A 27,959-nucleotide genomic window follows, 5' to 3' on the forward strand; every position below is an offset into this window, starting at 1 on the left:
TACAATCATTTTTGGATCCCTGCAGCTCCAATGCACACAGTACACAACTTGCCAAAATGAACTCTACCACTTTATTCAGATAAGAGGTCACAAGCCACAGGACTTTAAAGTGCGTGAAATTCACTGGCAGTAAAGCCGCACACATACCAGCCTCCCCTGGGTCCCCACCACCTTGTGTTCCATCCATTATTACATGTCTTGGGGGGGAGGGGTTGAGACCCGTCATTAAAGGTGGGGGTTAGCAAGGAAAAAGAATGGGAATGCTGCAGGAACAGGAGTATTAGTGGTCTGAAACTGGGGAAGAAGGGGATAGACCACAGTGATTCTGTACACTGACAGAAGGGTGGGGTCAGTCTAGCCTCTCAAAGGCTTGATGTAATTTTCTCCCAACCTATTCCTCATAGCCAGCCCCTGGCACTTCAGACAGACCTAACTCCTCCTTCTTTGCCTATCTCTGGTTTTTCCATATAATTTATGAGTAATTCAGAGCCTGCAGTCCAGCTAGAGGGTGTCCCCAGTGAATACAAACCCAAGTAGATGTAGGTTTCAGAATCACAGTGGGGGCTGGCCCAATCAGGTGGGAAGAGGCTTCTGTCAGAAGCTGGCTGGGGCTGTGCTCAGTGCTGAGTGCATGCATGCCCACAAGTGTGGTGAGTGCAAGAATGTGAGTGTGTGTGTGCAAAATCCCTAGGCAACAGCTCGGCCAGAAAAACCCCACTCTCTGCTTCATGGGATGGCCAGCGGGGTTGGAAGGGAGTGGTCAGCACAGACTGGAGAAGAGAGGCTCTGATTCTCTAGGGAGAAGGGAGAAGCCTGCTCCCTATTCTGATACTCTCTAGGTCAGTCTGTACCTGCCCACATCCTTCTACGTTGCACAGTGCTCCTTATTCCCTGCTAGCTCAGCACACCAGCCACAGACACTGGGGCAGCTCTTAAGAGTTGGCCCCATTCTCCTTCAGTTCTTATGTGTCAAGGTAGCTCCTTCTGCTTCAGCAGGAGAGACAGAACTGAGAGAGAATCTTCACCTGTTCCCCTCTTTCCCCCTACCTTAAAATGGGATTTGGGCACGGAGCCCAGAGATCTTGGCTCAAACTCCACCTCAATCCACAGACCTTCTAAAAGAAATAAAGTGCTTTGCTCTGCATGAATCCCAGAGAGAATGGCACCATGGACTAGCACAGGTGGTGGACCATCTTCTTCTGGACACTTCAACTACCCTCTGCCCATCTGCACTGCATGCATGATGCCACCCTACACATGTGCAATGTGGCAGTCCCTCACCTCCAAACTGTCAATTCTCCCTCCCCAACAGCAGGTGCTTTAGACACGAAAGTCACACTGACCTTCCCCTTCTTTAGTCCAGGCAAATACCCAATACCTGGAAGAGAGAAGAAACGTGGCCCCATGGGCCTAGCCTCTGAGGGGGATGAAAGGCCTGAAAAACAACTACATATCCAAGGAACCAGAATGTTCACACCCAGCCTGGCACACCCCATTTCTTCTGCAGCAGCATAATGCCTGCCTGCAGTCATTAAGCCAGCTTTGGAAGAAGCTGACAGGGCACTGGCACCTGCTCCTGGAATCTGAGAACTTATCCATCCATCTCCAGAGCAGAGAGAAGGTTTCTCACAGCCTGCTGGGCCCAGGCTTACCAGTTCAACTACTATCATCAGGCTGGCTCTCACTCGCTGTCTATGGCAGGATGGCACTTAGTTCTCCTTCCCCTAGCGTTGAATAGCTATACTTAGAGGCCACACTCTTTCAGTCTGAACTCTGCAGGAGAGAAGAGGTAGTAAGGTGACCTGTCTCCCCTCTGAATTCAGTCTGTGTTGCCCATCAGCCTTTCCATTAACCCAGACCACTCCTAAGTTCCAGGTACTGAACTTCACTTAGCCTGTCCTCCCCAGGTCTTAGGATCACAGACAGATATGCTGGCAACCCAGTTACATAAGGACCCTTGATTTACAAAGTTAGAATTATAGGCTAATGCTTGTTAGGAACTGTCCAATTGATTCCTGAGGCCCACAGCCTAAGTAGCTGAAAAGAAAATAAGCATATATCACCCACCCCCAGCCTGTGCTCTCCTCCTCTGAGGCCTGAGGTGCAGTCTCCCACTTCTGCAACTCTCTCTCCTGGAAGCCCAATCCCTAGCTGCCCCTGTCCCCCCTCTCACTGATACAGTTTTGTACCCACTGGACATAGCTGAGGCCTCACTACAGAGGAAGTGGGTGGGGGGTTTCTCGGTGTGGGAGACACATAGTGCAGGAAACTTGAGCAGCAGTGGTGTGTGCATGGAAGCAAAGACAGTGCCGCTACCATAAGCGCTGGTGTGGGGCCCGGGAGGGCTAAAGGACATCGGTCTCCCTCTCAATCCCCACGTACTTGAGGGCATCAGCTTGGCTGTACCTGTCCCAGAGCACAAGAAGGAACCAAGTTACTTTGAAGGCTTTTGTGACTGAAAAGATGGAATTCCCTCCTGTCTCACTTCCCCTCCTACTCCCAAACAGTGGTTCACAATGCTCCCCTTCTGAGGCAAGGCACCAGAGACTAGAACAAAGAAAAAGCCTTGACCACCATGAGATCCTCTCCTATATTCACATCACTCTCCTTAAGGCCCCCAATCAATTCCAACAACCACCCCTTCTGCCTCCAGGGCCACCTCCCTAGGACCTTTTCTGACTGCCACACCTGTAATCAAAGAAGAGCTCTTCACCAGCTTGAATCGCCCTCTTGGCAAAGATCCCGATTCGATGGTCCCCATTCACCATGACCACTGCAAGTAAGATGAACCCAAGGCTAAGTTCCTCATCAACTCCAAGGCAACATTCAGTAGTGATTCTAGGCTGATTTTCTCCAAATTCCCAGGGAAAATAGAAATGAAGGGGGACTAGAATGTTGTCAATGAAAGTAGTTACCTCTATGCTTTCAGATATGTTATTCTAGCTAGTAACGTGAGGAAAGAACTATCTTTAAAAGGTTCACATTTGTGGAAAAACCTTTATAATGTGTTCAGTGAAAAAAGCAGATTATAAAACTGAGAGAGAGAGAGGCTCAAAATGATCCCAGACATAATCATGATGATCTTTGGACAAAAAACCCCTCATCTATGAAAAATAGTAAGTGAAGCATCCATCCCCAACCCCCTATCCGACTTCCTAGGTCACTGGGAACTCACCTTTAGCATAACAGTTGGGGTTCACTGAATGGTTTGCAAATCTAATTTTGTTTCCTTTCCGGGTAGCATCCACTACAAAATCTGTATAAAGTAAACCAGGGAAGACCATTAGCTCACCAGGCACTTCCACAGCTTCTTGAGTCTGAATTTAAAATCAATTAAATGGTAACAGAAACAATACATTCTAGTGGGAATTTTGAAGCTCAGTGTTAAAAGAAGAAGTTGAGAAAGCATGCAGCATTAGACTGCAGCCTCACATCAGAGCACTCCCTGTGGGTCCCCCTTTTTGGCTGGAATTAAGACTCTACCAGGCAGGGAGATTTCTGAGGTGTAAGCATTCAGTGCTCCAATTATAACACAACCCAGAGATGGAGGTTCTCCCAAAGCAAGTGAACTGAGACTCATGGTATCTCTGAGTTCAATCTCACCACCTTGCTCTATGCATCTGGTGGAAGATTTGGAGCTGACCTGAACCAAGACCACACACAGCAAGGGAAACCTGGCAGGAAGACTTGAGACTTTGGATGAGAGAAGGAGATGCCATACCATTGTTGAGGTTGAAGAGGAAGCTGGACATGTATTTGTCATAAACCTTTCCTCGCCGATCAGCCTCATCCTGAGAGATGAGCTGCAGAGACAGACAAGGAACAAACAGGGGGATCAGGCAGTCTGCTCAGAGCATGGTCCCCTGTCCTAGAAAAGACCGGGAGGAGGCAGTGTCACACATAGGGGCTTACAATGATGATGAGAATTGTAAGAGACAGAGCTCGGGTTATTTCATTCCAATCCCCACCCAGACTAACCAGTATTAAAGCTGAAGCACACACCCTGCACACCCCCCTTGTGTGGCCTGAGTTGCCAAACAGTTGAAGAAAAGGGGTTTATTTCAGGAATGCAAATAGGTCTATAGGATCCCCCAAGGGGTCACATGAGAATTCAGCTGAGTTATTTAGAGATTAAGTCGCAGAAGTCTGGCACACAGAAAACCAGGGTTTCTCATCAGTATCTCCCCAGGTAAGAATGTGGTCTAAACCGATAGCACTCACCTCACCACAATATTCAGAAATGAATTCGTTCTTCTGCACAGACTCCTTAATGAAGGTGCCCCATCCGGCCACATCTGAAGGGGCCAGCAACAGGTGCTGGGGAAGAAGGAGTCAAAGCTCAGATTACAGGGCGTACGTGAGGAAGTGTGTGGGCTGCATGGGCACGTATGTGTGGTTGGGGAGTAGAGTGGAAAGAATGAGCAACTGTTAAGAGGATCTGAAAACAGAAAAAGGTCCAAGGCATTCTGTTCTTGCAGGAGGAAAAACAAAAAAGGAAGGGGGTGAAAGACAACATGACGCCTCTTCCTCCAGCCTTGGGGACCTCCTGGACCTGAATCGATGGGAATTCACTGCTATGTGTCAAGTAAAAACATGACATGTCCATACTCTCTGCTCTTCTTAGTCTGGAAAGTTCAGGGGTCACTTTTATAATCCCTCACAGGGACAGAAATGTTTATTTATTCAGTAAAAGTGTGTCTTTTAGGATTTACCAAGCACTTTCATGTACAAACTCTCTAAGGAACCAGTAGAAAGAGGTTTCTCAGAACTGTTCAGTCTTTTCACTCCATAATCTGGCTGAAAGTCCTGAGAAGAGCTCTCACCTTCTTGAGTCCACGCTGAATGCTGCAGTTTTTACAGGAAACCACCTTGCAGTCCCAGTGCTCTGAGGCCCCACAGGTGAGACACAGGTCAGGGTCACACTCCCGCACTGCCAGATAGCAAGGACACTGCTTGGTATTGCACTGGGTCTTACAGCGACAGCCAGGAAAACGATTCTGACCTGGGTGGGACAATAGGTAAGGTTAGGAAGAGATGCAAGCTAATGCTGGGGCTCAGGTTTGACTCAAGGGACAGTAGAGAAGTAAACAGTGTGGCTTCAAGGATATTTGGCAAAGGAAGAAAGCAGCTCCCTTCTCAATAACCACATACTCAAGTTTTTCCCAGAGAAAATAAAGTGCCTCCCAACATGCATGCCTGAGAGTAAAAAAGCAGGTTTGACTACAGAGATGTGTTTCCTAGAGATTGTCCGACAATGCTCTCCCTCTCCCTTGTTGGTGGAATTTGAAAGAGTGGTGAATAGTTCCCCAGAGAAAATGAAATCAGTGCTTTTCACTGGTAAATATTCACCCTCAAAACAAGAATCATTTTGAGAACAGAATGCATCCGTTCTATGCCACCCACCTCCACCCCGCCCTCCCCAGCACAAGAACCCCTCCCGCTGTGGCTAAGACTTCTGTCTGCTATGGGCGAGGAGGTAGCTCCAGCCCAACTGCTTAGGCACCAAGTTCTGCAAGCTCTGGGGCTGCCATCAAAGTGGTCAGCCTTGAGTGGGGAAGGGGACGGTAGGCTAAGAAGTTAAAGAGAAGCACTTTTAGCCTCTTCATAACTTCTGCTGACATCCAGACTGACCTGATATTAAATTAAAATAGACATACACAGTATATGTCGTAAAACAGTACCTGGGAAAGGCTGGCTGTGAGTGTACCTTAGGGAAAAAGATTCCCATGCATCTTAGTTCTGCCCTGAAAGGTAAAGTTGGGAAAGCAACAGATTTCTGTGTAATTGTTGCTTTTAGAATCATACACCCAAGGTTTTTAAAATGGCTATTTTAGATCAAAGTACCCTGTTTCCTCTGTAGAATGCTTAAAACACAGCAGAGAGAATATGAGAAGGCCATTAAGCAGCAAAGGGCATGAAGGGAAAAAACCTGGGATGCACTGGGTCGACTGTTTTGGTAGACTACAGGGGAAAATGCAAAACTCTTACAGTCTGGGTTGCACTGGCAGAACTTCTCACAGAAATTCTGAGTCATGATGCAGGGGCAGGTGCTGTCACAGGGGCGGTCTGGATGGTCGCAAGGTTGGTAGTTGTACACTTGTGTGGAAGAGTTATCTAGGAGAGAAAAGACAAACCAGGACACTGCTGTGCCCATGTTCCCTGGCTGCTCTTGCTCCCAATGCCAAACTGCCTTGAATCAAAGGAAGCGTGTTCTAACCATAACCTGGGACACACATGCAGCACCTGAAGTGGGAAGCAATCATGGATGATGGATGTTCCTAAGCTACAGGGGGGGGATTTGCTTTTCTGGAGAGTGGAAATGGTCTGGGACCACAGGGTAGTCTACATTAAACAGTAAATGAAATCTAGAACCTAGCAGATGGCACACTGTGAAGTTAGAGACCACAACGCTCTAACTTAACTCCTCAAAAGTCTTCTCAGCTAGTGAGAAGCTGAACTATCCTCAGCTGCTACTGAGGAATCTGCAGTCTGGGGAAGCAGTGCAAGGTCAAGTGCAGCTGCAGGTGGGGCAGCAGGATGGCCGAGGGCAGGACCTTGAGCCCAACTGCCAAGGAACGCCCTGGGGGGGGGGCCCCTACCTTTCTTCAGTTGAATTTTCCGACAATGTGCAGCCCACAACCTGAAACAGAGAGACAGGATGGGTCTGGGTCATGGCCCTGAGGAACTAGCATATTTTGGCAAATGACAATGGGACCTGCTTTGAGGTCTACAGTTTGATGGCTGGGGAATATCCCCCACATAATAACAGAAGACACTGTTATTATGCAACTTAAAAACAACACAGGTGGGGAAAAAAAGTATAACTCTGGTCAGAGTTGAGAAGTGGCACAGCAGTAAATGAGGAGGAGAAATGACCTCGGGGTGGAGCCATGAGGCCAGCCAGCTCGTGTCTTACTGGCCAGGAGCTTAAATGGAAAATCAGTCATCTCAAGGTCCACAGTATCCAGGAATGGGAGAAGGGCTGGTCCAAGGCCTAGGCCTCCAGGCTATGAGGAGGTTGGCCCTCAGTTGTACAATCCCAAACTAATGGGCAGTGGCTAAAGAGGGAGGCAGATGGGAAGTCCAAGGGGAGGTCAGACTGGAGGGAACAGGTCAGCCACACACAGTTCTTTGTCCAACCCTTGCCTGTGTTTTCTTTTCTTCTTCTGTGAGGGGTTCATGAGCTCATCTGTCGGCAGCTTCAGGATAAGTGATTCTTTGACTGCAAACTGAAAGACCTGGAAGAGAAATCCAACAAGACCTGTCACTCCTTCTTGAGCCAGGTGATCAGATAAGTGACCTGGGCAGGTGTTCGGCTTGGGAGGGTTCTGGAGAGCTTTCAGACACCTGACTGAGCATCTCTTCAGGGAAAGAGAGCAGGATACTGGGTGTTTGGCTCTGGAGAAAGGAGATATACTGAGTACAGTTATATCTTCCTGGTTAGTAGCTTTCTTCTACAGCTTTGCCTACCAAGCCCTGAGTAGGATGATTCTTCCCAACAGTATCCATCTCTTAGGAAGAGCAACTTTGAGTACATTGTGTAATAGCCTGAGACTTGACATGATGGTACCACCCATCTAGGCACTAGCTCCCTCTGTTGGTATAAAAACGTAAGAGTCTTGACTATTTCAGCAGGACAGCATTTCAGGAAGGTTCACTCTCAACATGACTTCCCTTATAGCATTTATTTTTAACTTCTCCTTTTTGGTTATATGTCCTCTTGAGAGTCCATAAAAACTACAAACCGTCTTAGGAAAATACATACAAAGAACTGTTTTGCACACAGTTCTGTAGATTTTTAGGTTAAGAACCTGTGCAGGGATATTAGGTATAAGCTCCAAAAATCAAAGCAAAGGGCACTTCAATTCATGGTTCTATTGCTTGTTCTAGGTAGAAGCAGCATAAAGAAAAGGCCACAGAAGTTAGAGAGCTAAGCAAGCACGGCTCAAGCTCTGGTGCTCCTTTCTTGTTTAACAGACTGGCCCTGACGATGGACTCCCTGAACTTCAGTCTGTCTTCCCACTGTGGTCACTTCCTGCATCCAGAGCTCTGGTGGTTGCTCTCAGACTGTGAGTCTAGTGACGGTACGAGCGAGAAGGGCAAGGTCCGGGCACAGCTACTGGGGACAGTAATTAGAAAATCTAGTGACAGAACATTTGGAGAAAAAAGCGACTGAGGGAACTGATGGTGGGAGCAGCTGCTTCAGAAGCAGAAGCAGGAGTACACTAGATGAGAAGAGCCCCAGAGAGACCTGGGAGTCCCTTCTAAGCAAGGAGTACACGCTTAGAAAGAAAGGGGGAACCGAAAACAAAAACAAAAATGCTATAACAGTGCAGAAACATTCCAGAAGAGTTAGATAGTGGCTAACGACAGAAGTGCGAATTCAGCAAGGAGGAGAGCAGATCCTCAAGCACTGCTAGGCCCGGCATTTGCAGGAGGCCCTGTGTTTGGGGAATCCACTTCATGGCTCAGAAGCATAGGCTCATGAGCGACTGAGCCTCAGAAAACTTCTCTCCAGACAGGCAGCCTCACAAGCTTGCAGAAGGGCTGACAGAGCACATGAAAGGAGAGCCCAGGCGTGCTCCTGCTCCTTTCAGACAGTACCTGCTTGCATGTCTTCGTCCCCAGAAGTCTGGCTATTGAACAGAAGTTGTTGAAGTAGGTGCCATGAAAGACTCGAAAAAGAGATTCTTCAGCCCCAGTCCATTCCACAGGCTCCGAGGGTGCTTCCACTACACAGAGCTGAGGTGGGGCTGGACTGGCCTTCTGTTTTGTGGGTGTCTGACAACGAGAGTTGGCCTCTGAGAAAGGAAGAAATAAGAGAAACACAAGAAGGTGGAATACAGTTCTCATCAGTGACTTGCCACAAACACAGAAGCACAAACACAGAAGTACTTCACTCTACTTTAAAAGGTAGAATAGTCAGGAACAAATATATTCCCTATCTCTACTGCTTATAAGTGAACCTGTGGAAACAATTTACAGTTTTGAAAAAGTAGTAGTGTTAAGTGTTTGGCAGTGATCCTATATTTACTAGAGTCCTTGCATGGAAAGAAAAGATCATTTTCTGTTCATCGTACCTGAAGAACTGGATGCCCAGTCATTGCCTGTGTCTCTGTCACTGTCTCCTTCTTTAGTCTCAGACACAGCAGAGGCTGAAGTATTGGAACAGGAAGCACTGACCATGTGGTGTCTACGCCGGCGACGACCAGAGCACTTGGAGCGAGGGTTGTGGAGCACGGCATACTCCTTTGCTCCTTCCTGCAATGAACACATCACAGACAGGAAATAAGAACAGGCCCAGAGTCACTATATTGATCCATCATCACAAACCATCTTATTTATTATTTAGCATCTGTGCTTATGTGCAATGATACTTTTTTGTTTTGCTCTGTACCATGTTTGACCATATTAAAGCTGTTTAACAAGCATTCTAAAATTTACCAACTACTACCTTTTCAAGAAAGAGCTGTACTATAAAATAATCTTTAAAAAGATATAGTCTGTGCATCTATGCATCTCCGATTTCCAGTGAGTTTTATCTAAAATTCATGTGCATGCTACCTGTTTGGAATTTGAGAACACATTCTCCTGTTGATGAGGAAATTAGGTTCAGAGAGAGGAAGGGACCTCCTGGAGAGAGTATACAGCTAATAGGTATAAGAAGCAGGGCTTCTCGTCTCCAGGCCATACTGCTCTTCAGATTCTACCACACTGCTTCTGTTTCAATGATGAAATATTGCATTTGTACAATATTACTACTTAATTTTGGAACTTCCCTCCAAGTGAATATATTAAATTTGGAAGCATACGTTCCATTACTTTATAGCTATGCTTTTTTCTTTCTAAGACCAAATAACTATCATTTGGCTTGATCATCTATTCACTTTGGTTTCCAAAGGCTTCCAGCAGTTTCTGAAAATTAATCTACATGTAAAGGATAAAGGCTTATCATTACTAAGGATAGTCAGGATAATATCTAGTAGGCCCTAAAGGAAATTCCAAAAGAGAAGTTTTGAAATCAATTGAACACAGTATTATGGGTCTATGCTAAAGTGTGACATATGCAGCATCACTTATAATGTATTCTTATTTAAAACATTTAACATAAATATCATTAAGCTTCCAGAGCTAATTCTAGCTTAGGGGGTATGGGGACAGAGTAACAAGTTAAATAACTTCAGGAGAAAACAACAAATCCAGAATACGGGACACCCTACAAGACAACCAGCCTGGACTTTTCAAAAAGGAAAAAAAAAGTGCATTGGGGTCTGACATCTCTGCTAATGGTGTCATTACTTAAGATTAAAAGAGACTGAAAATACACAATAACCAAACAGGATTCATGACTGGAAATCTTGGTTTAAAAAGAAAGCAAAACCTAGCTATTCTGGGGACAGCTAAGAAAAACTAAATATGGAATGGGTAGGCGATAGGAAATTCTTGTTAATTTTCTTAGCTGTAATAATGTGGTTATGTAATGGAGTGTATGTTCAGGAGATGCTGAAATACTCAGCAAATGAACGTCACAATATCTGCAAACTATTTTAAGTGGCTCAGCAGAAGATACACAAACACAAACACAGAGATAAAGCAAATATGGACAAAATTTTACTAAATCCAAAAAGAAGATATCTTTCAGCTTCTTTGCATGACTGAAAATATTCTTAATAAAAAGTTTGGGGGAAGAGTCCAGAATTATATTTAAGTATGTACTGATTTCTAAAAAGCAATAAAGGAAAACCATGCTTCTGTAACACACAAACAGTTTGGGCACTGGCAGCATCGTTGTGATACATGGGCAGGATCCCAGGGTAACTACTCTGTGAAAGACAATATCCTTTTAAGTTACACTAATTTGGGCATATTGATGTAACATGGAGTAATTTAAAAAGCATGAACAATAGAGTTAGATCAGAGCTTGAATTTCGTCATTGTCACACCACTGACATACTAGCTTTAGGCAAAATATGTAACTTCTATAACCTATAGTTTTTCCATTTCAGGATGCTGTTGTGAGCATGAAAATAAGATAATATATGTTAAAGGCTAGCATGGTACTTGGCACATAGGAAGGAGTCAATACATATGAGGGAAAAAATAAATCAGATCACGTTTATTTATTCTTTTGCTTTAACATGTGGCCCCTTTTTCAGATGTATACCCGATGGCAATTCTCTACCAATTTTCCTTCTATTATGCCACAAAAGATGGTCCCAAAGGTACTTGGTTGTCTAACCTTATTTTAATTGGTAGCAGAAATTTTATCAAGGCATTTTATTCTTTACCTAGGCTCACCATATTGTCTAAATAGCAAAACTGTGTCTTTGGCAAGTCTAACTGAACCTATTCTCTCCTAGCTCTCAGTGGACTGCCTCCTCACATGAATGCAGGAGAATATATGCTACTGCATAAGGTCTGTCCATCAGCAAGGGCCCACCTAGTTGAGTACTTCACAGTAAGACAGCACAGCACCTTCAAAGCAAATTGTGTACATGCATTTAAAAGAAGACAGCCAAGAAAATGGTGTAACAAACATACACACAGGCAAGCACATACAGCCCCAATTCAAACAATACAGTTTCAGACTCTAAAATCTGAATAGATGACATTTAGAGAAGGAAAGCCTCCAATGTTCTTCTAACCTCATTCCATTAGACTAACTTCCAAGTCCTACGGCCTCAGTATCTGGGAGCTCCTTAATAGCAAAAGTCAGGCTTATTTGTACTTTATGACTGCCAGAGTGCTATATACTGGCTCACTTGATTTGTGTTCCCAGGGCAGAGAGCTCAAGAACCACTTCCTGCTCAATTTTCAACAAAGTTAACAAAGGCAGAACAGCTTTAGAACATACCAGCAAAAGGAAGCAGTCTGAACCACAGGGTTCTGGTTCAATCTTGATTTCTTTGTTCTTGCGTTTATATACATTAGGAGTGGCATGAAAAGCTGGAAAACACAAAACTGTCACGTTTCCAATGGTTCATCACTTGATAAGATGGGGAGGAATGGAATTTAACTAGGGAACTATTGTAGGAGAATTCAGATATAAACAGCTACCATCAAGGTGCACAAAATTTAATAATTTCTGATGTCAACACAATTCTTTCAAAGGTAGGAGGTCCTCAGGGACAATTATGATGCTGATTATTCTGATCTGACCATGCAAAGCATATTGCACTAAAACTGAGTAAGTGAAAATAGAACTGGCCTCTGTAAAACTATCATCAGATCAGAAGACAGGAACTCTGTATGATAAACTAAAATAAAAAGAAGGAAATGGTGGCTGGGGATGCAAAACAAGAGAACATTTCAGAGTAGCCCAACTCACGGTGGAGGAAGCAGTCATATTTGAAGCAGCGCCGGCAAAAAAGTGTGTGGAAGGAGTGCAGAGACTGTTCCCGCTGCACAGACTTGGCATTGGGGCCATCAATGTTGGGTGTGCATTGAGGGGGAAGTGCATTGGGGTCTGACATCTCTGTTAGCTCTCGATACCTATTTAAGAAAAGAGAGATAAAGAGTTCCTTCCAAGGGAACCACTGGGAAAATACAGACTGAATACTGATAGTCATGTAGGTACAATCAGCCAAGGGAGGATGGTATTTTTGATGGATCTTGTTGATGACAGAATGGTGTGTAAGTGGGTACACCATTGTAATTATGCTGGGCTGGGCATATGTCTGAAAGTAAAGAAAGGGAAAGATTTGGTTAAGTATGGTGCTAGAGTAACTCACAAGAAGACTAGCAGAATTTGAAAAATTATCTGCCCAGACTTACTCAAAAGCCAGCAAATGGTGACCCTTAACATGGGAATGGGCATTAGAGGTAGCAAGGAAGTATGGAGAAATCACAGTGCACTTACCATAAGCAATGTTTTATTAACCAAAAATAGGCTTGAATAAAAGTTCTGCCCAAACATCCTACATGGCCTGAGTGGGAGACCTTTCCCTACCTCTCCTTCATGTCATCTGGGACACCATTCTCAGGGAACATTGAGGCAATTGCACTGAAGATCATGTCATTTGGGAACTGTTTCTTGGAACTCTTTTTGTTGCCTGAATTGGAAATGACAAAAAGCTCCTGAGTGCTGTAATCAGAGTAAGCAAGCAAAGGTATTTGATCGTTTTTCCTTTTATCACAGAATTTTGATGAGAGCTGCTTTGTTAACCTAACCATTGATTGTTTAGGAATACATAAAGAAGATCAATGCTACCTAGACTTATCTAATAGGCTACCAGTAATAAGGAAATCAGAGTCATCTACATATTAACAACAAAATCTTCAGTCCAAGATAGAATCTAGTGCAAACAGGAGTATTCATGGAGAGACTTGAATATAGAAGAATCCTATCATAATGCTGATACTGAAGAATTAAGACTGATATTATAACTTTGCTATCACTAAAGAGAGACACTATGTCCCTGGACATCTAGTATAATTAAATAATGTAAGATATAAACATTAAATTAATTAGTAATTAAATATTGACAACATGGAAAAATGCTTATAAGACTACATAAAAAGCGATATAAAACTGTCATAACACCAATTTCATATAACATATATAAACATGTTGATTTATATATGTTCTTTTTAAAAATTGAGATATATATATGACATAAAATATATTAATTTTAGGTATATACACACATATTTTCTTAGGTGGAGAAGGAAATATTAACACTGGTTATTTCTAGGTATCAGGATTATAGGGTAATTTTATTTTCTTCTTTGCAAATTTCCATGTTTTCTAAACACACTACTTTTTATAAATAGAAATGAACAACATTATTCTCTAAATTTGTCTACTTTCTTCTTCAGCTAGGTCACCACTATCTTAATTATTAGTCAGTTATCATGTCTTCCTTTTGGGTGGACCACTGAGAAGCACCAATAGCCTTTAATTAGCAATGAAGCCTTCTGTTTTAGCTTCTTCCATTTCCCTGTCACTTTCAAAGTGGAATAAGGAAGTAGTGCTATTTGCCTTCAATAGCATGTCGTTTTCTCTTTCTTGTTACTGGCAGATCTTCTTTGCTGTCACCTTGCTTTCCATCTGAGGTGTCATTGTGCCCTTCCTCTTCCTCATCTGAGTATTGATTCAGAGCATCTACCAACTCCAGGAAAACAGCATCACTAATCAGGACAGATCCAGGGATCATCTCTGAAACATGAAGATTAGATGGGTGAGCAGTGGTTGTTTCATACTCCATGAGTCCTCCTAAGGTTTTCATTCCTCAGGCCCAGAAAGAAAATATATTTACATTTTTATATGGACACCCAGAGAATTACAATAATCTGATTGGCTCTTTCAACCGCAACAATTCAGTTGGCTAGAGTGGGAAATTCAGTTATAGGCTTTATTCTTACTGAGGTACTTTACTTCTTAGTCACAGATCAACCTGCATTGTCCAAAATCTGACAAAAGTTTGCAAACAATACAAATGAGACAGAGAAAGAATTATAAAATGAAAATGTACTTGGTTTTGCTGACGATGGATCAGCAGTGACTTCTTGAATCAAAAGAGCATTTTTTTTCCTAAAACCATACCAGATGGGGTTATACAACTTAGGATAAAGTCTTTGAACACTAGGGGGCGCTGTGGATAAATAATGCATTTCAACAGTATCACACCCACAACTATCTGAAGAGCAGGTGAGGTTACTGGTTTGCAAATCCATGGGGAGTCTTTTTCCGTCTTCCCATTTTTTACACACTGACAACCTTTTGTAAAACAAAAACCACATTCAAAGGAGTTGCTTTTAAGAAAGTAAAAATATAATCAACTTCTGGGAAATCCAGGGGATATCTGGATCAAAGAAGTAGGACAGAGAGGTTATTCTACTCATTGACATACTCAAAGAAAGGGAAATGAAGAACAAAATGGTCTTGGATGGATTTATGGAAAACTCTTCTAAGACCAAACTTATTTGTACAATGACTGAACTTTCTCTCCAGCCACTGATTACTGTATAATCCTTTTACGTCCTAATTCCTTTTAGAATGTAACTGGAGCATTTTTATAAAATATTTACTCTTAGCTATGTGATGACATTAAAATATTATTCAGTGTATACACCATGAGGCAGCAGATAAATGTTAAGATGATGATGGACTAAAAAAGAGGCAGCCATCTAACAAAGTTTTCTCCCAAAGAGCCCAGCACCATTACCTTCTTCACCGTGGACTTTCCCATCGTAATTATTGATCAGCTCCTCAATGAAAGTCTCATCTTCTTCTTTCACCTCATCTCCCATGTAGGGAATATTGCACAAAACCGTCTCATCTTCCACCTGAAATCAAACTAGATGTGATTCATTCTTGATGAATGTGATGAATCCTCTACAGATCCTCTATGGATCTGATCTTTGCTGAGCCTTCTTTTGCTGCTTAAATCTACTCTTAAAAATGCCCTTAGTTTTAAAGACAGGCCATTTGTTTTGCTAACAAAATTCTCAAATGGAAGGGGGCAAATGCTACTTAAAAAAAAAAATGCTTAACTACTTGAGGATATTAACTACCAAATGTTTAGCTTGATACTAACAATGACATTTCCATGAACACTTAATATTTGACACATTTATTTTTCACAAGTGATTCCATCTATTATCTCATTTTATTCACTAAACATCATTTTGAAATAGGTATGAATATCACCTAAACAACAGTCTAAAAAGCTTTTAATTCTAATTCTCATAAGTAGAGACAGATAAATGGAAAGGAAGCTCCCAAGAATATAATCTGCAATATAACCAGAATATTTATAACAGGAAATGGGCAACTGTAAAATTTTTAGATATTGTATTATACAAAGATGAGCCTCCCAAAATCATAAGAAAATTATTATTATAACTAATGTCAATCACACTCAGTGGGAACCTAAAGTCAACTGTACTATGAGCTATAGTAGGAGCCAGAATAAAGGCTCTGATGAAAGTGTTGTGTTTAAGTGTGAGCCTCTGTTATCTCAGTTGCTTTCACAGCATCTTGTCATTAGGGGATTAAGAAAGGACTGCTCCATCAGCAGAGAGCTGTCAACCTGCTTAATTTTGAAGTGTCTGACTTAGACTTTTTTTATTTAACTGCACATAATGTTACAAAATTGGGCCAATGTAGTAAGGGAAAACTGGAAACTTGCCCAGTCTCACTTGATTCAAAAAAGAACCAGAATCAACTCAAATGTACACTTCATAGAGAACAAAATCTAGTAAGTTAGAACAACTTGCAATATATATTTTTTAGAGTAAATACATTACAAAAACATTCTGCTCTGTATGCTCAAGCTTTGTTAAGTATACTCTGAAAATCTTTATCGTAAGAGGAGCACCAGCATATCAACATAGGAAAATCATACAGCTTAAACAATCACCACAGTGTTTTCAATACATACCATAAAGTTTTGCTGGAGAGGGGACCAGGAATACATGATAGGAACCAATGCAACTGTGTTCAGAGACCTCATTAACATATGTTGGCTTGAAAATCCCGGGAAAATGCTTTCTATGGTACACTGAAATACAAGCAATGACATGGAGAGGGAAAGGCAAGCATACAACCCAAGAGAGAATTACAGTTTCTTTCCAAAACGATCCCAAAACAAGCCTTCTAATTCTTGCAAATTAATAAGATAAAGGTTTTAGAATAATAAGCTCCTAAAAGGAACTACTCAACTCAAAACCTGTGGAAAGCAAGAACTGTCTCTTATTCACTTATTCTACAGAGTCCAGCACAGTGCCTCCGACACTCAACTGATGTCTATGTCAATCTAAAACTGTTGGTTTCCTTGGGTAGTACACAACCTCTGAAAGTCCTAAAAGATGAGGAGGAAAATGAGAAAGTTTTCCAGAAGAACTAAAGCCTAAAATAGTGGGCATCAACTTAGCTGCAGAGGTGATGGGGACAGTACAGGGGGAAGCAAAGCAGTACAGAAATTAGAGTCACATTCTGCTTTTTATGTTTTAAAAATATTATCTCTTTAAGATACTAGAGTGATTTAAAAATTAACAGTAAGAGATAGTCTTTTGCTCAATATGCTCCTGTCCCTTATCCAGGGCATTCCTTTTCGAATTTCAAAATACCTGAGGTGCCAAACAAGGCACAAAAAAGGTTGTTTTGAAGGTTAAACACAGAACCCAGGAAAGGAGACAGTAACTGTCTTGTTTTCTATGAAAAATGCCTAATTTCATAATTAACTGAGGAGAACAGTAGGCAAAAAAGTCATTCTTTAAGCTACAGATTTAACATTTTACTTATTCAAAGTTGACTATAGTATCTGTATTCATTATCCTTCCTTATTTTTTAATGAGTCATAAATACAGAATGAAAAAAAAAAACTGAAAGTCTAAGAAAAAGAGGAAGGCTGAGCTTAGACACCTGGAAGTACCTTTTTGAGAAAAGGATGCCCACTCACAGGCTTCATCAACTGTACAGGTTGGACACGAAGCTTCTTCCATTCTTCATTGAGGATCTGGGTTTTTTCTTGAACCTTTGCAAAATTTGCTACATACAGAGCCTAGCAAAGCCAAGGTAAAAACTGTTAGGATTTCAAGGGAGGAGAAAAAAAAAAAAGCCCAACCCTCCAACACATACCTTTTCTATATCAATATATATATAAACTTTCACCTGGGAATTATGTTTTACCTTTGCACCCATATTTGCCTGTAGCCGTTTAAGTTGTCGAAGTCGCATGTACTCAGATTTAACTTTTCTTTTCCAGTAAGTGATACATTTGGAAGTTGGGGGATTTGGTATATCCATTTTGCTGTAATCTAAGAGAAAGATGAGAAATAGCCTTTTACTGCCTGGAAATGAAGCCTTATGCAAACTCAAACATAGTTATACTTTCATTCCTATTATATTTGCTCATAAAAACTTAAGTTTAAAGAACCCAAATCTATGAGTTTCATAAAAAATAGTCAAAAAAAGATTTTACATCAGCAATTCCTGGTCTGATTATGAAAAAGCTTGGTCTCATCCATTTGTGGTACTTTGTTTTTAATTTAGCACTCAAGTTCTCTTGCAGATACTTGGGAACATGGATTACTTGGAAATTTTGAAGCCTACACAATACCTTGATTAAGAGAAATGTTGAGCAGGAACCAAGTTAGTATGAAAGAGCTTCATGGAAAGATCCACCCACACTACAGAACCATACTTGCCAAATTGTCTCAATCTACCACATGCCTAGCAATAAAGGCTGGATATGCCAACAGCATAATCATTTCCAAGTCAACAGCAAGACACATGAAAATATATAACATTGTAAACCACTCTATTACGTGTGTGTTTGAATTAAATTCAAAATTTAAAGAGGTACATGTTGTAACACACTCTACCTACCTCATAGAATGCAAGGAGAGGTATCACGTTTTATATTATGCCTTCTGTTCTTTGGAGGAATGGCAGGACACAAAGGCAAAACAAATGTTCAGCTTTTCAAAAGAGCAAAGGTAGGGGTTTTAAGTCAGCGGAGCACATTTAGACCCTGATACCCTCAGTAGAATGCTCCCCCAGAACTATATCCTTTGAGGTCTCTGCTATCACTATTTCTGCATGTAAGTTAGGTCCTAATACTTGAAGCTATTTGGGAAGGGGCCTTTATTTTATTAAATTATATCCTTCCAGTCGTGTGTACAAATATATTCTCACAATTAACCGAGTCTGCTTTTTTGCTTTACAGAACCAATTTCTAGGCTCAGCCAGCAGGCCCATCAACTGTTTTAGAGAAAGAACAAATATTACATACATGTAAAAGTTCAAGAAAACCTACATGATTATGTTTTTACTCTGTATTAACTACTCAGATTTCCTAGAGAACTAGTTCTAGTCATTTCATCTAACAGTTTAAATTTCTGAAAGCATTACGAGGAGCCAAAATTTGAAACAAAAACTAAAGTTTTAGGTCTTTTTTTAATTTCTGAAAAACATTTTTTTCCTTTGGAGTTGAATATCATATTTCTTCTGAAGGACCATTTTTAAATTACCAGTCTCTCCCCGTAAGACAAACAAGAGAATAACTAACTTAAATCCACTGTCAAACTCTGCCATAATCAGATCACGATTATAATATTTCATTGGATGTGGACTTTAAAAGAATTTATTTGAATGTTCCCTTTGAAGAACCAAAAGGATTGGCGTAATCCTATGTTAAATTTAAAGAATAAATAAAAGAAGGAAGGAATAACAAAGAAGTAGAGAGACTCACTGCATTTACTGTTAACTCAAGTGATTCAAACTCAAAAAACAGAATTCCCTGTGAGTTAAATATTCTCTCAGGGAAGGTAATGAAACAACCACGACATAATCTCAGAATTTGAGTCCCAGAGTGTTAGGGTGCAGGGTAAAAAAATTAGGCTGACCTGAATTTCTTCCCTATGAATTGCACCCTCTCTCTTCCCCTACATCTTGTAAATACTTCTCATTCCTCTATGGAATGGGGCTAAAATAGGGACTCATTTTTTGAATGATAAAACTATTTAAGAACATACACCACACTCACATGTAATATTAAATAGTTGCTCATATAATTTCTTCCTTGAACAAGTTTTAATAATAGTCTGCTCCAGGAAATAAAAAACGGTTCAAATGTAGGGGACAACGGTCTGCCTAAGAAACCTTAGGTTACCCTGATTAAGACCCAAACGACCCACATGTTTTAGATTACAATTCAGTGAGATAACATAACCTCCCAAAAAAATGATTTTGAACTCAACCCCTCTCCCATTACTTTTGAAAATCATTTCCCTTTTTGATATAGTAAGCTTAGGGCAGGTTGTTCCCTCTATTTAAAACTGGAGTTCAAGTAATGGAAAATAACATAATCCACAGCTGCTAGGGGGTGTATGTGCATAGATTTCTCAGAGAAGAGAGCTGCAGAAAAGTATCAATATTTTTATTAACAAAAGGCATTATAACTGAAATGTGATCTCCCACCGTCTGTCAAAAGAGACGATGTAAACACACCACAACACTCCAATAATTAATGGCATCATTTCTAATTTTACTTAAGGGCTTTATTTAGGCAGAGGAGTATATACATATACACAAAAATGCCATTGAGTTTTAACCAATTATGATGTAAAATAAGCCACACTTCCCCCTTTTATAATTACAGTGATCATGTGACCATGAGCCAATATTTACTTCAGTTGGCTTTTTAATGGGTCTTCAATGTTTCTAAAAGTTTATTTGGCAGTTAGTCTCCACATTGTATGAGGCAGATGAGACACACTATTTGGAACAGACAGGTATGATTATAATAAACACCTGAAACACAGCTATAAGGCAGGTTCTCGTAGCATCTGGACACTAACCAACAACTATCACTTCAAAGATTTAAAAAAAGAAGCAAACAAAAAATTCAGCATTCACTGGAACAGATTTGCAGAAATGCGTTCATTTATCTTGGGCAAAAGGAGTGGCACACACAAGATACTTTATATTTCTACTAAATCTATTTTTTAGTTATTTACACATGCAAAACAGCATTCTATAAGTACTAAGCTTTTCATTATTCTCACTTACACACTGAATTAACTCCATGACATATGCTGCTTTGGTCAGAAAATTTAAAAGTAAGTCTTTATATAAATAATTCCTATAATTCAATAGTAAGATAACCCAATAAAAGCGGGGAAAAATATGAACAGATATATCTTCACCAAAAAAGATATAGGAATGGCAAATAAGCATAAGAGATACTCAATGCCATTAGGGAAATGCAAACTAAAACCACAATGACATACTGTTACACACCCACCAGAATGTTAAAATCAAAAAGATTGATAATACCAATTTTTGGTGAAGATGTGGAGCAACTGGAATCTTCATACACTGCTGGTGGGAATGTCACTTAGGAAAACAGTGTGCCAGTTTTCTAAAAAATAAAGTTAAATATATGCTTATCATACAATCTGGCATACAATTTCTAATTATTCACCCACAAGAAATGAAAACACATGTTCCCACAAAGACCTCTACACAAATGTTAATAAAATCTTTAATCATCGTAGCCAAAAAGTGGAAACAATATAAATGTAGATTGTTAAATGGATACAAAATGCAGTACTTACATGCAATGTAATACTATTCAGCAATAAAAAAGAATGAACTGTTCCTATACATGTACACTGTATCTCAAAACCATTAAGCTAAGTAAGAGAAGTCATACACAAAAACTACAACTATAAGACATTCTACTAAAATGAGTCTAGAAACGGCAAATCCTCAATGGCAGAAAGTATATCATTAGCTGTCAGAGGGAAAGAGATTAAATGAAGGAGCATAAAAGAACTTTGGGGATGATGAAAATGTTCTAATCCTTGGTTGTGGTGATGGTTATATGACTTTGAACTTTCATGAAAACTCACTGAACTGTACTCGTAAAGTGATGTTTATTGTATGTAAATTTTTACCTCAATAAAGCTGATGAAAAATAAGTCTTTTTTGATGATAGATCAATCCAGTATTTCCTAGAAACTTTTACTATTAAAAGTATGCAGGTAATTTGACCTTTTAAAACTCAAGCAACTTCAGAATGAGTAACAGAATGATCAATATGATCCTTTAACTATAAAAAATGTTAAACGTAGCACAGAGAAGACAGGTGGTGACTGTGGCATCTTACTGCGCTGATGAATACTGACTGTAGTGGGGTATGTGGTAGGGACTTGATAATGGGGGGAATCTAGTGGCCACAATGTTGTTCATGTAATTGTATATTAATGATACCAAAAAGCAAAAAACAAACACAACAGCAACTAAAAAAAAAGTTACATGTATACTAATGTAAGATAGTTAATAAGGGGAAACTGGATGTGGGTTTGCTGTACTATCTCTATAATTTTTTGTTTGTAAATCTAAAACTGTTCATAAAAAAAGTTTATTTTTAAAAAAGATTGAAACTGGAAATTAGAACTACCTTATTTACATGTCCAATCCCTACAGGAAAACAAAGCTATAAAAACTTGGAACTCCTTCCCAAGAAAACTGGATCTCGAGTTGCTTCAAAGACTAAAACTTGAATGCAGTCTGTCAAGTAGTTAGAAATGGGAAAATATCATTGAAATGTTTGGGGATAGGTCCATTAACTATAAAAAATTATAAAATATGTAAAAGTCTCTAGAAAATTAATTTTATCCCCATTTAAGGAACACTATTCTTAAACTTTGAGAGATTAAGATCACAATATAAAAATCCCAAACTATTAAGTTTTTTCATCCACTTAAAGGTGCCCCTTTGCAGAAATAGCTTCTCTTAGGAGCAAGTTCAATGACTCTACTACTTCCTCTTTTATAACAAATAATTTTGATAACCAGCAGGCTAGGGAAGTCTTTAGAGGCAGGCAGTGTAGTACATTTTTAAAATTTCCAATCTCATTCTTTCCTTTTCAGTTCATGGTGGAGTTGAAATACAAATCTCTGCAAAGAGCTCACAGTTGAGTCATTCTGGTGATGACCAATTTTATCGATACACCCATTAAAATCAATTATGTGGCTAGATACACAGCCTGATAGATCCTTCAACTAGGATCTATTAAACACATCATTAGTTATACCCTCCCAGTTCTCCAAGGTAGTTACATTTATTAGTTTGAACTCCTGGGCACTATACATAGAAAGAACCTTACCACCAGAAAGCTATGACCTTGAGTTATTTAAGATAAAATTATAGCATTAATATTTTTTTGTGTTGCTTTATTAAAAGAATCAGGTTACCTGCACTGCAGACAATGGTGAGAACAGAGCAGGATTTGTTTTCATGAGACCCAAAGGAAAACGCTTGCTCTTAGGATGTATAATGCTGGTATCCAAGAGTTAATGCAATCTTCTAACAGGCTAGAGCCCTGTCTTGGCTACTTCTGTACTACACTAGCACAAAGCTTAATATTTAGTGACTGCTCATTATCGTTCAATAAAAACAAGACGTGTTTTAACATTCTGAATCAAAGTATTAGGGCAGGTGGGCAACACACCAGAGACACTAAACTCTACCTATTAAACAATTCATAACTTAAAGGTCTGGTGCACTTAGGTCCCAACTGACAAGGCTAATAGACTAAAGAGAAAGGAAGGAGCCCAGTTCACGGTTTGGACAAATTTAAAAAAAGAAAGAAAGAAAGAAAAAAACCCTGGGACTTTCTGGAATGGAAGTATCTCCAAGAGCAGTTTTTCCATTTTAAACCCTCCTCCTCAATCCTAATCTAACTAGCATAATTATCTTCAGTTTTCTCTTTAGTTTAACTACCCTATGCAATGTGTTTTGTTTTGCTGCCTCAAACTTTTTTGGGAAGTTGCTAGTCAACAAAGTAGAAACTTTTTAAACCTAGTCCAAGAAAGGTAAAAGACATATTATTGAAATGTGCGTCATGTAAGGCACAAATCAAGGGCAGGAAATGTTCCCCACAGGACTAAGAAAGCCAGATTTCGGATATCAAGAATTAGACATTACTATTTTTAATACTTTTAAAAAAGCACACTAATTCAAAGGCAAGTAAGTGTAAGAGAAACAAGTTTGACTACATTTTCTCACCTCTTCCATTTTCACAGAAGTCTAGTTGGGAGTAAAGTTTCATTTTTTAAATCCTGGGCTTCTTATGGTAGTGCTGTTTCAATGGGAATTAAAGTAACACCATAATGAAGACTTGGTCATTTCCACCTCAGGAAGTTTTAAAGTTGGGTCTTAGTATCAAGTTCCATGATTAGTCTACACTACTTGCCAGTCAGTGGCAGGAACAAGATCCAGATCTCCCCACTCCCAGAAAGCTATGACCTTGCCCATTATTTATTTATTCCAAGTATGCATCAAGCACCCACTGTGTGCCCAGCACTGTTGTAGGTGCTTAAGGTACATGAGTGAATAAAACATTCCTGCCTGGAAGATTTAATTCATACTGTGATACATGCAGCATAAACCTTGACAAAAATAATATTACATTTTTATACATGGTCCTTTCCTCCACTATAAATGTGTTTAAGTTTTGAAAAAAAGACTTATCTCTTAACACCCACCTCAACACCATCCCAGCCCTGGGCATTCCAAGGCTTAAAATAGACAAGCTTCACTGAAACCTCTGATTGAATTTAGCACCTTCTGGGGCTGGAAACTTCATTCAGTGCCAGTTTTCTACCCTTAAAAGCACTGATGTGTGTGTGGAGGAGGGCAGTGCTCTTCAAAGACGTGATGGCAGCAAACGTGGAGAAAGAGACCCACCCTTTGAACGCCGGGCTCGCGCACACACAACCTGTTGGTCTATTCTCGGCTCTTTTCCCTCATCCTCACCCCTCCAGCACCAGGCTCGATGCCAAGGGTACTTAGCAAAAGCCCACTCTCGATATTCCACCCGCGGCACTAACATCTTTCCACATCCCTACCACCCACATCCCCGAAACAATTTCTCACGAGTCACTCTGTACCAAAATAAGTTTGTCCCACTTTCCTAGCAGGCAAGTCCCCAAAACACCTTGCCTTTGCTTCAAGGCGCTTTCACTTCTATCATTTAATCCTCAGGAGAATTCTGGGGTGGGCAAGGGTTTGGCGCTAGACCAAATCTGGAGAGCAGCAGCCTCTTTCTCACTCGGGGCCGGGACTGAGGTGAGGCGAGCGAGGCGCCCGCCCTGCGCGCAAAACCGTAGCGGACGCTGGGCACCCGCGCGACCCTTAGAGTGAGCGCCCCCTTACATTTTGCGCCTCAGGAACCCCGCTCGTTTCACCCTCCTCCCAGCCCTGTTTTTACCGCCACCCCTTCCTCAACACCTCCCGAAGTCACCGCAAGCTGAACCTCCGGGGCTGGCCCTCCCAGTCACAGCCCCAGGTCCCTGGGAGTCCACCTCTCGGGGGGCCCCCAGCAGGTGCCGCCGCCCACCGCGCCCTCTCCGTGCTCGGGCTCCCGCCCACCGGCCCTCCCCGCCCATCCAACGGGAGTCCCGGGCCCGGGCCCGCCCCCGCCGCTCCTCCTCCCGGATACGCCGCCCTCCCCGCCCCAGACGCAGTCCTCGCCGGGGGCTCTTCGCCTGGTCGCCCCTTTACCCCCAGCCCTGGAACGGGGAGGGGCGCCCCGCTATCCCCGGCCAGGTAGGCAGTGAGCCCCTCCGCTTCCTCCCAATTCTCTGACCTCTTCGCCTTTCCCTTTCTCCGGCCCCGGGTGGCGAGGTGCCGAGGCCCGGCCCCACCGCCCGGCCCGGGCTTGTTTACTCACTCACCCTCCATCCCGAGCCGCAGGGACCCGCCGCTAGGACGCCTGCGCGCCGCGGCTCCGCCCCCGCGCCGCGGCTCCGCCCCGTGCCTTCGCCCGGCGCCTGCGCCCTGCGACGTCCGCGCCCCCGCGAGTCGGACCACCTGGCTCCCATCTTCGCACTTCTGTCCGGTGGCACTAATACCCTGTACTCGGGAGTCTGAGAAGGTGTAGTCGGAGTCCGACGATTTTCAAGGCGGCTCTGTCAGGAAACCGGATGTCCTTGGGGAACGTCCCGGAGCCACTGATACCTTCTTAAAGATCTTACCCAGCGGTTGCACCGTGCCCACATGCTGGTGACAAGCCATATCTCACTCGAGCATTTGAAACCAACCTGGAACCGCTTCATACTGATCCCTCACACCTACCAATACTTCCAAACACCCGTCTGTAGACTCTAAATTATTCTGATTTATTTACACCCAACTTCCCTATTTCTGTTAAAAGCTGTCACAGCCACTTAGATTCAAATTAATAGCCTTTTATCAAAATATCTCCTCACAAAATACCTATATGTTACAAGTGGAAAAATAGTAACTGCAGGAGAAAAATCTGGCGGACATCATCTTAACCAAGTGATCAGAGTTAACATCACTAGTGATGAGAGATACTAGGTACCTCTAAATAGGCTCCAATGAGAAGAGCACAAAATCACTTCCATAGTATTCTTGAGAAATGCATAGGCTGAATTTAATCATGAGGAAGCTTCAAGCAAATCCAAAATAAGAGGAAATCTACAAAATAATTGATCAGTATCTTCAAAAATGTCAAGGGCATGAAAGATGAAGGGTGAACTGTCCCAGATTGGAGGAGACTGATGGCACATGGCAACTAAATGTAATGTGTGATCTTGGATTGAATCGTGGTCCAGAAAAAGGACACTGGTGGGATAATTGATGAAATTGGAATAAGGTCTGTAGATTAGTTAGCAGTACTTCATCAGTTGTGAGTCCTGCTTTTGGCAATTGTACCTTATTTGAGGAAGTTGGTTGAGAGTATTCAGGAACTCTGCCATCTGCAATGCTTCTATAAATCTTAAGTTATTTCAACATACAAAGTTAAGTAATTAAAATATAAAATACAAAAATAACATTACCTTGACTTTGTCTCAAAACGTGTAATTACAAGAGCCTATAGTGTTTATTTTTTCATATAATAACTGAGGGAGGATTACAATTTTACACACAAGGCTATTCTGGCATAAAGGAGTTGAAAGGCTTGCCTTATACAGATAAAAACTTGCTTTGTCAGGTCTTAAATTCAGGTGTCTGGATTCCAGATTTAGTATTCTTTTCCTTATATCAGAAACTTTGACTTTGCTGTTTTTCTCTTGCTGCTATCCAATTAACTACCAAATTAAGGCAACTATTCCTTCATCCTTGACAATTTACAGTGATGTTCATTTCCATTCTCATTGCCTTCTGGATCAGTGGTTCTCAAATTTGGCTGACATTTAAATCACCTGGGGAGCTTTCATAACTACCAGTGCCTGCTTCCTACCTCCAGAGAGTCTGATTAATTGGTCTTAGGGTATTGCTTGGGCTGCAAGAATTCTAAGAGCATCCTAGGTGACTCCACTGTGTAATCAAGCTTGAGAACCATTATACTACACAAATAATTGTTGGAACAAAGAATGCGGGTTAAAAAAGAGGAGAGGGAAACAGCTTAAAAAAAAAGTGAGCTCTCTAAGGAGAGATGTTCCAAAGGCCTGAATGTCAGAACTGAGACTACAGAGGGATTTGGGAACCGTCACCTTTTTATTGGCAATTAACATCATGGGAGTGGACAACATTGCTTCAGGAGGGCTTGCCAAGTGACAACAGGAGACATACCAAGAAATTTTGCAATAACAAAATTTGGTTATAGAAATATTTTGAAGTGGAAAGGAAAGAAGGTGAGGGGGGTTATGTCAAAGATGTACATCAGCGTGTGAAGCTCAGCTCAAGTTCCACCTCCTCAGTAAGGCTTCCAAGCCCCCTTGGATCACCAGGTGTTTCAGTGCCAGTACCACATCACACTCACTGCCACGCTGGACACCTCTTTCATATCCACCACCGTACTTGGCTTAGGACTAAACCCAGGGTTTAATAATCCTGTTCACTGGAGGATTATAAAAACAACTTTCCACATCACCAATAAGGGTGAAGTTCCTGGGGAAAATTTGTCAATTGGTTCCTCATTGTGATGGGAGTTTCTCCTGAGACCAGGCTCTTTCTTAGCTGACTGTGGTCCATGAGACACTATCAGCCAATCTTTGTTTGGCCAGCTCTTTCTCTACAATTTTTTCTTTTCCAACCCTTCGGGTCTTTGTCCTATAAATTCGCAGAAAAGCCATTGGCAAGTGCCAGCAACTGGACCTTTGAAAAATAGAACCATCACCCCTGCCCCACTCCTCCCAGCCCTATCCCCAGGCAGTTAACAGGAGAAAAGAATGACTGTGTCACTCCTGGCTGCCAGTTGCTCATCTTGCTCTTACATTGGAGGCCTCTAGGGCTAAAAGAAACTGGACAAAGTGTGCTGAGTAGCCTAATAAAGCTGGTTCTTTTTCTGAAAGTTCCATAGTGTAGAAAAATAAAATTATGTGTTTAATTTCTGAAACCTGATGCCTAATTTGCCTTGGCAGCCGTTCTCCTGGGGTTGGCTGAGAGTCCAGCAACACTAGTATACTGATTAATACCAGCTCAACTTGCTCCCTGGAGAAGAAGAGCATTATTTACTTGACCATTTTCTTAA

General features: G+C 41.4%; 1 protein-coding gene and 1 long non-coding RNA gene across 14 annotated transcripts; one reads left to right on the plus strand and one right to left on the minus strand.

The window, feature by feature from the left end:
* Nucleotides 1-48: 48 nt before the first annotated feature.
* Nucleotides 49-25,332, minus strand: EZH1 (enhancer of zeste 1 polycomb repressive complex 2 subunit). 13 transcript variants are annotated; one of them, XM_073235616.1, is made up of 23 exons: nucleotides 25,195-25,287; nucleotides 23,525-23,597; nucleotides 20,786-20,870; nucleotides 18,335-18,426; nucleotides 17,636-17,763; nucleotides 17,379-17,507; nucleotides 16,386-16,505; nucleotides 15,168-15,288; nucleotides 13,982-14,158; nucleotides 12,950-13,052; nucleotides 12,329-12,492; nucleotides 11,855-11,946; nucleotides 9,081-9,261; nucleotides 8,605-8,801; nucleotides 7,147-7,238; nucleotides 6,600-6,640; nucleotides 5,989-6,114; nucleotides 4,824-5,002; nucleotides 4,222-4,317; nucleotides 3,722-3,803; nucleotides 3,176-3,256; nucleotides 2,689-2,773; nucleotides 49-2,406 (listed from the first exon to the last, which is right to left on the minus strand). In XM_073235616.1, exons 5-23 carry the CDS (start codon nucleotides 17,750-17,752, stop codon nucleotides 2,346-2,348), a joined length of 2,244 nt encoding a protein of 747 aa, XP_073091717.1. In that variant the 5' UTR covers nucleotides 17,753-17,763; nucleotides 18,335-18,426; nucleotides 20,786-20,870; nucleotides 23,525-23,597; nucleotides 25,195-25,287; the 3' UTR covers nucleotides 49-2,345. The 13 variants fall into 13 exon arrangements, with proteins under 13 accessions (XP_073091717.1, XP_073091719.1, XP_017499232.1 ...); XM_073235618.1 differs by having other exon boundaries at nucleotides 18,335-18,378; nucleotides 25,107-25,220; XM_017643743.3 differs by having other exon boundaries at nucleotides 17,406-17,507; nucleotides 25,107-25,220.
* Nucleotides 24,951-27,824, plus strand: LOC118972637 (uncharacterized). Its single transcript, XR_005061693.2, has 2 exons — nucleotides 24,951-25,066; nucleotides 25,214-27,824. It is a non-coding gene; the product is annotated as an uncharacterized lncRNA (long non-coding RNA).
* Nucleotides 27,825-27,959: the final 135 nt, after the last annotated feature.

The sequence above is a fragment of the Manis javanica genome, chromosome 4 (genome assembly GCF_040802235.1).
Source record: "Manis javanica isolate MJ-LG chromosome 4, MJ_LKY, whole genome shotgun sequence".
Taxonomy (NCBI): domain Eukaryota; kingdom Metazoa; phylum Chordata; class Mammalia; order Pholidota; family Manidae; genus Manis; species Manis javanica.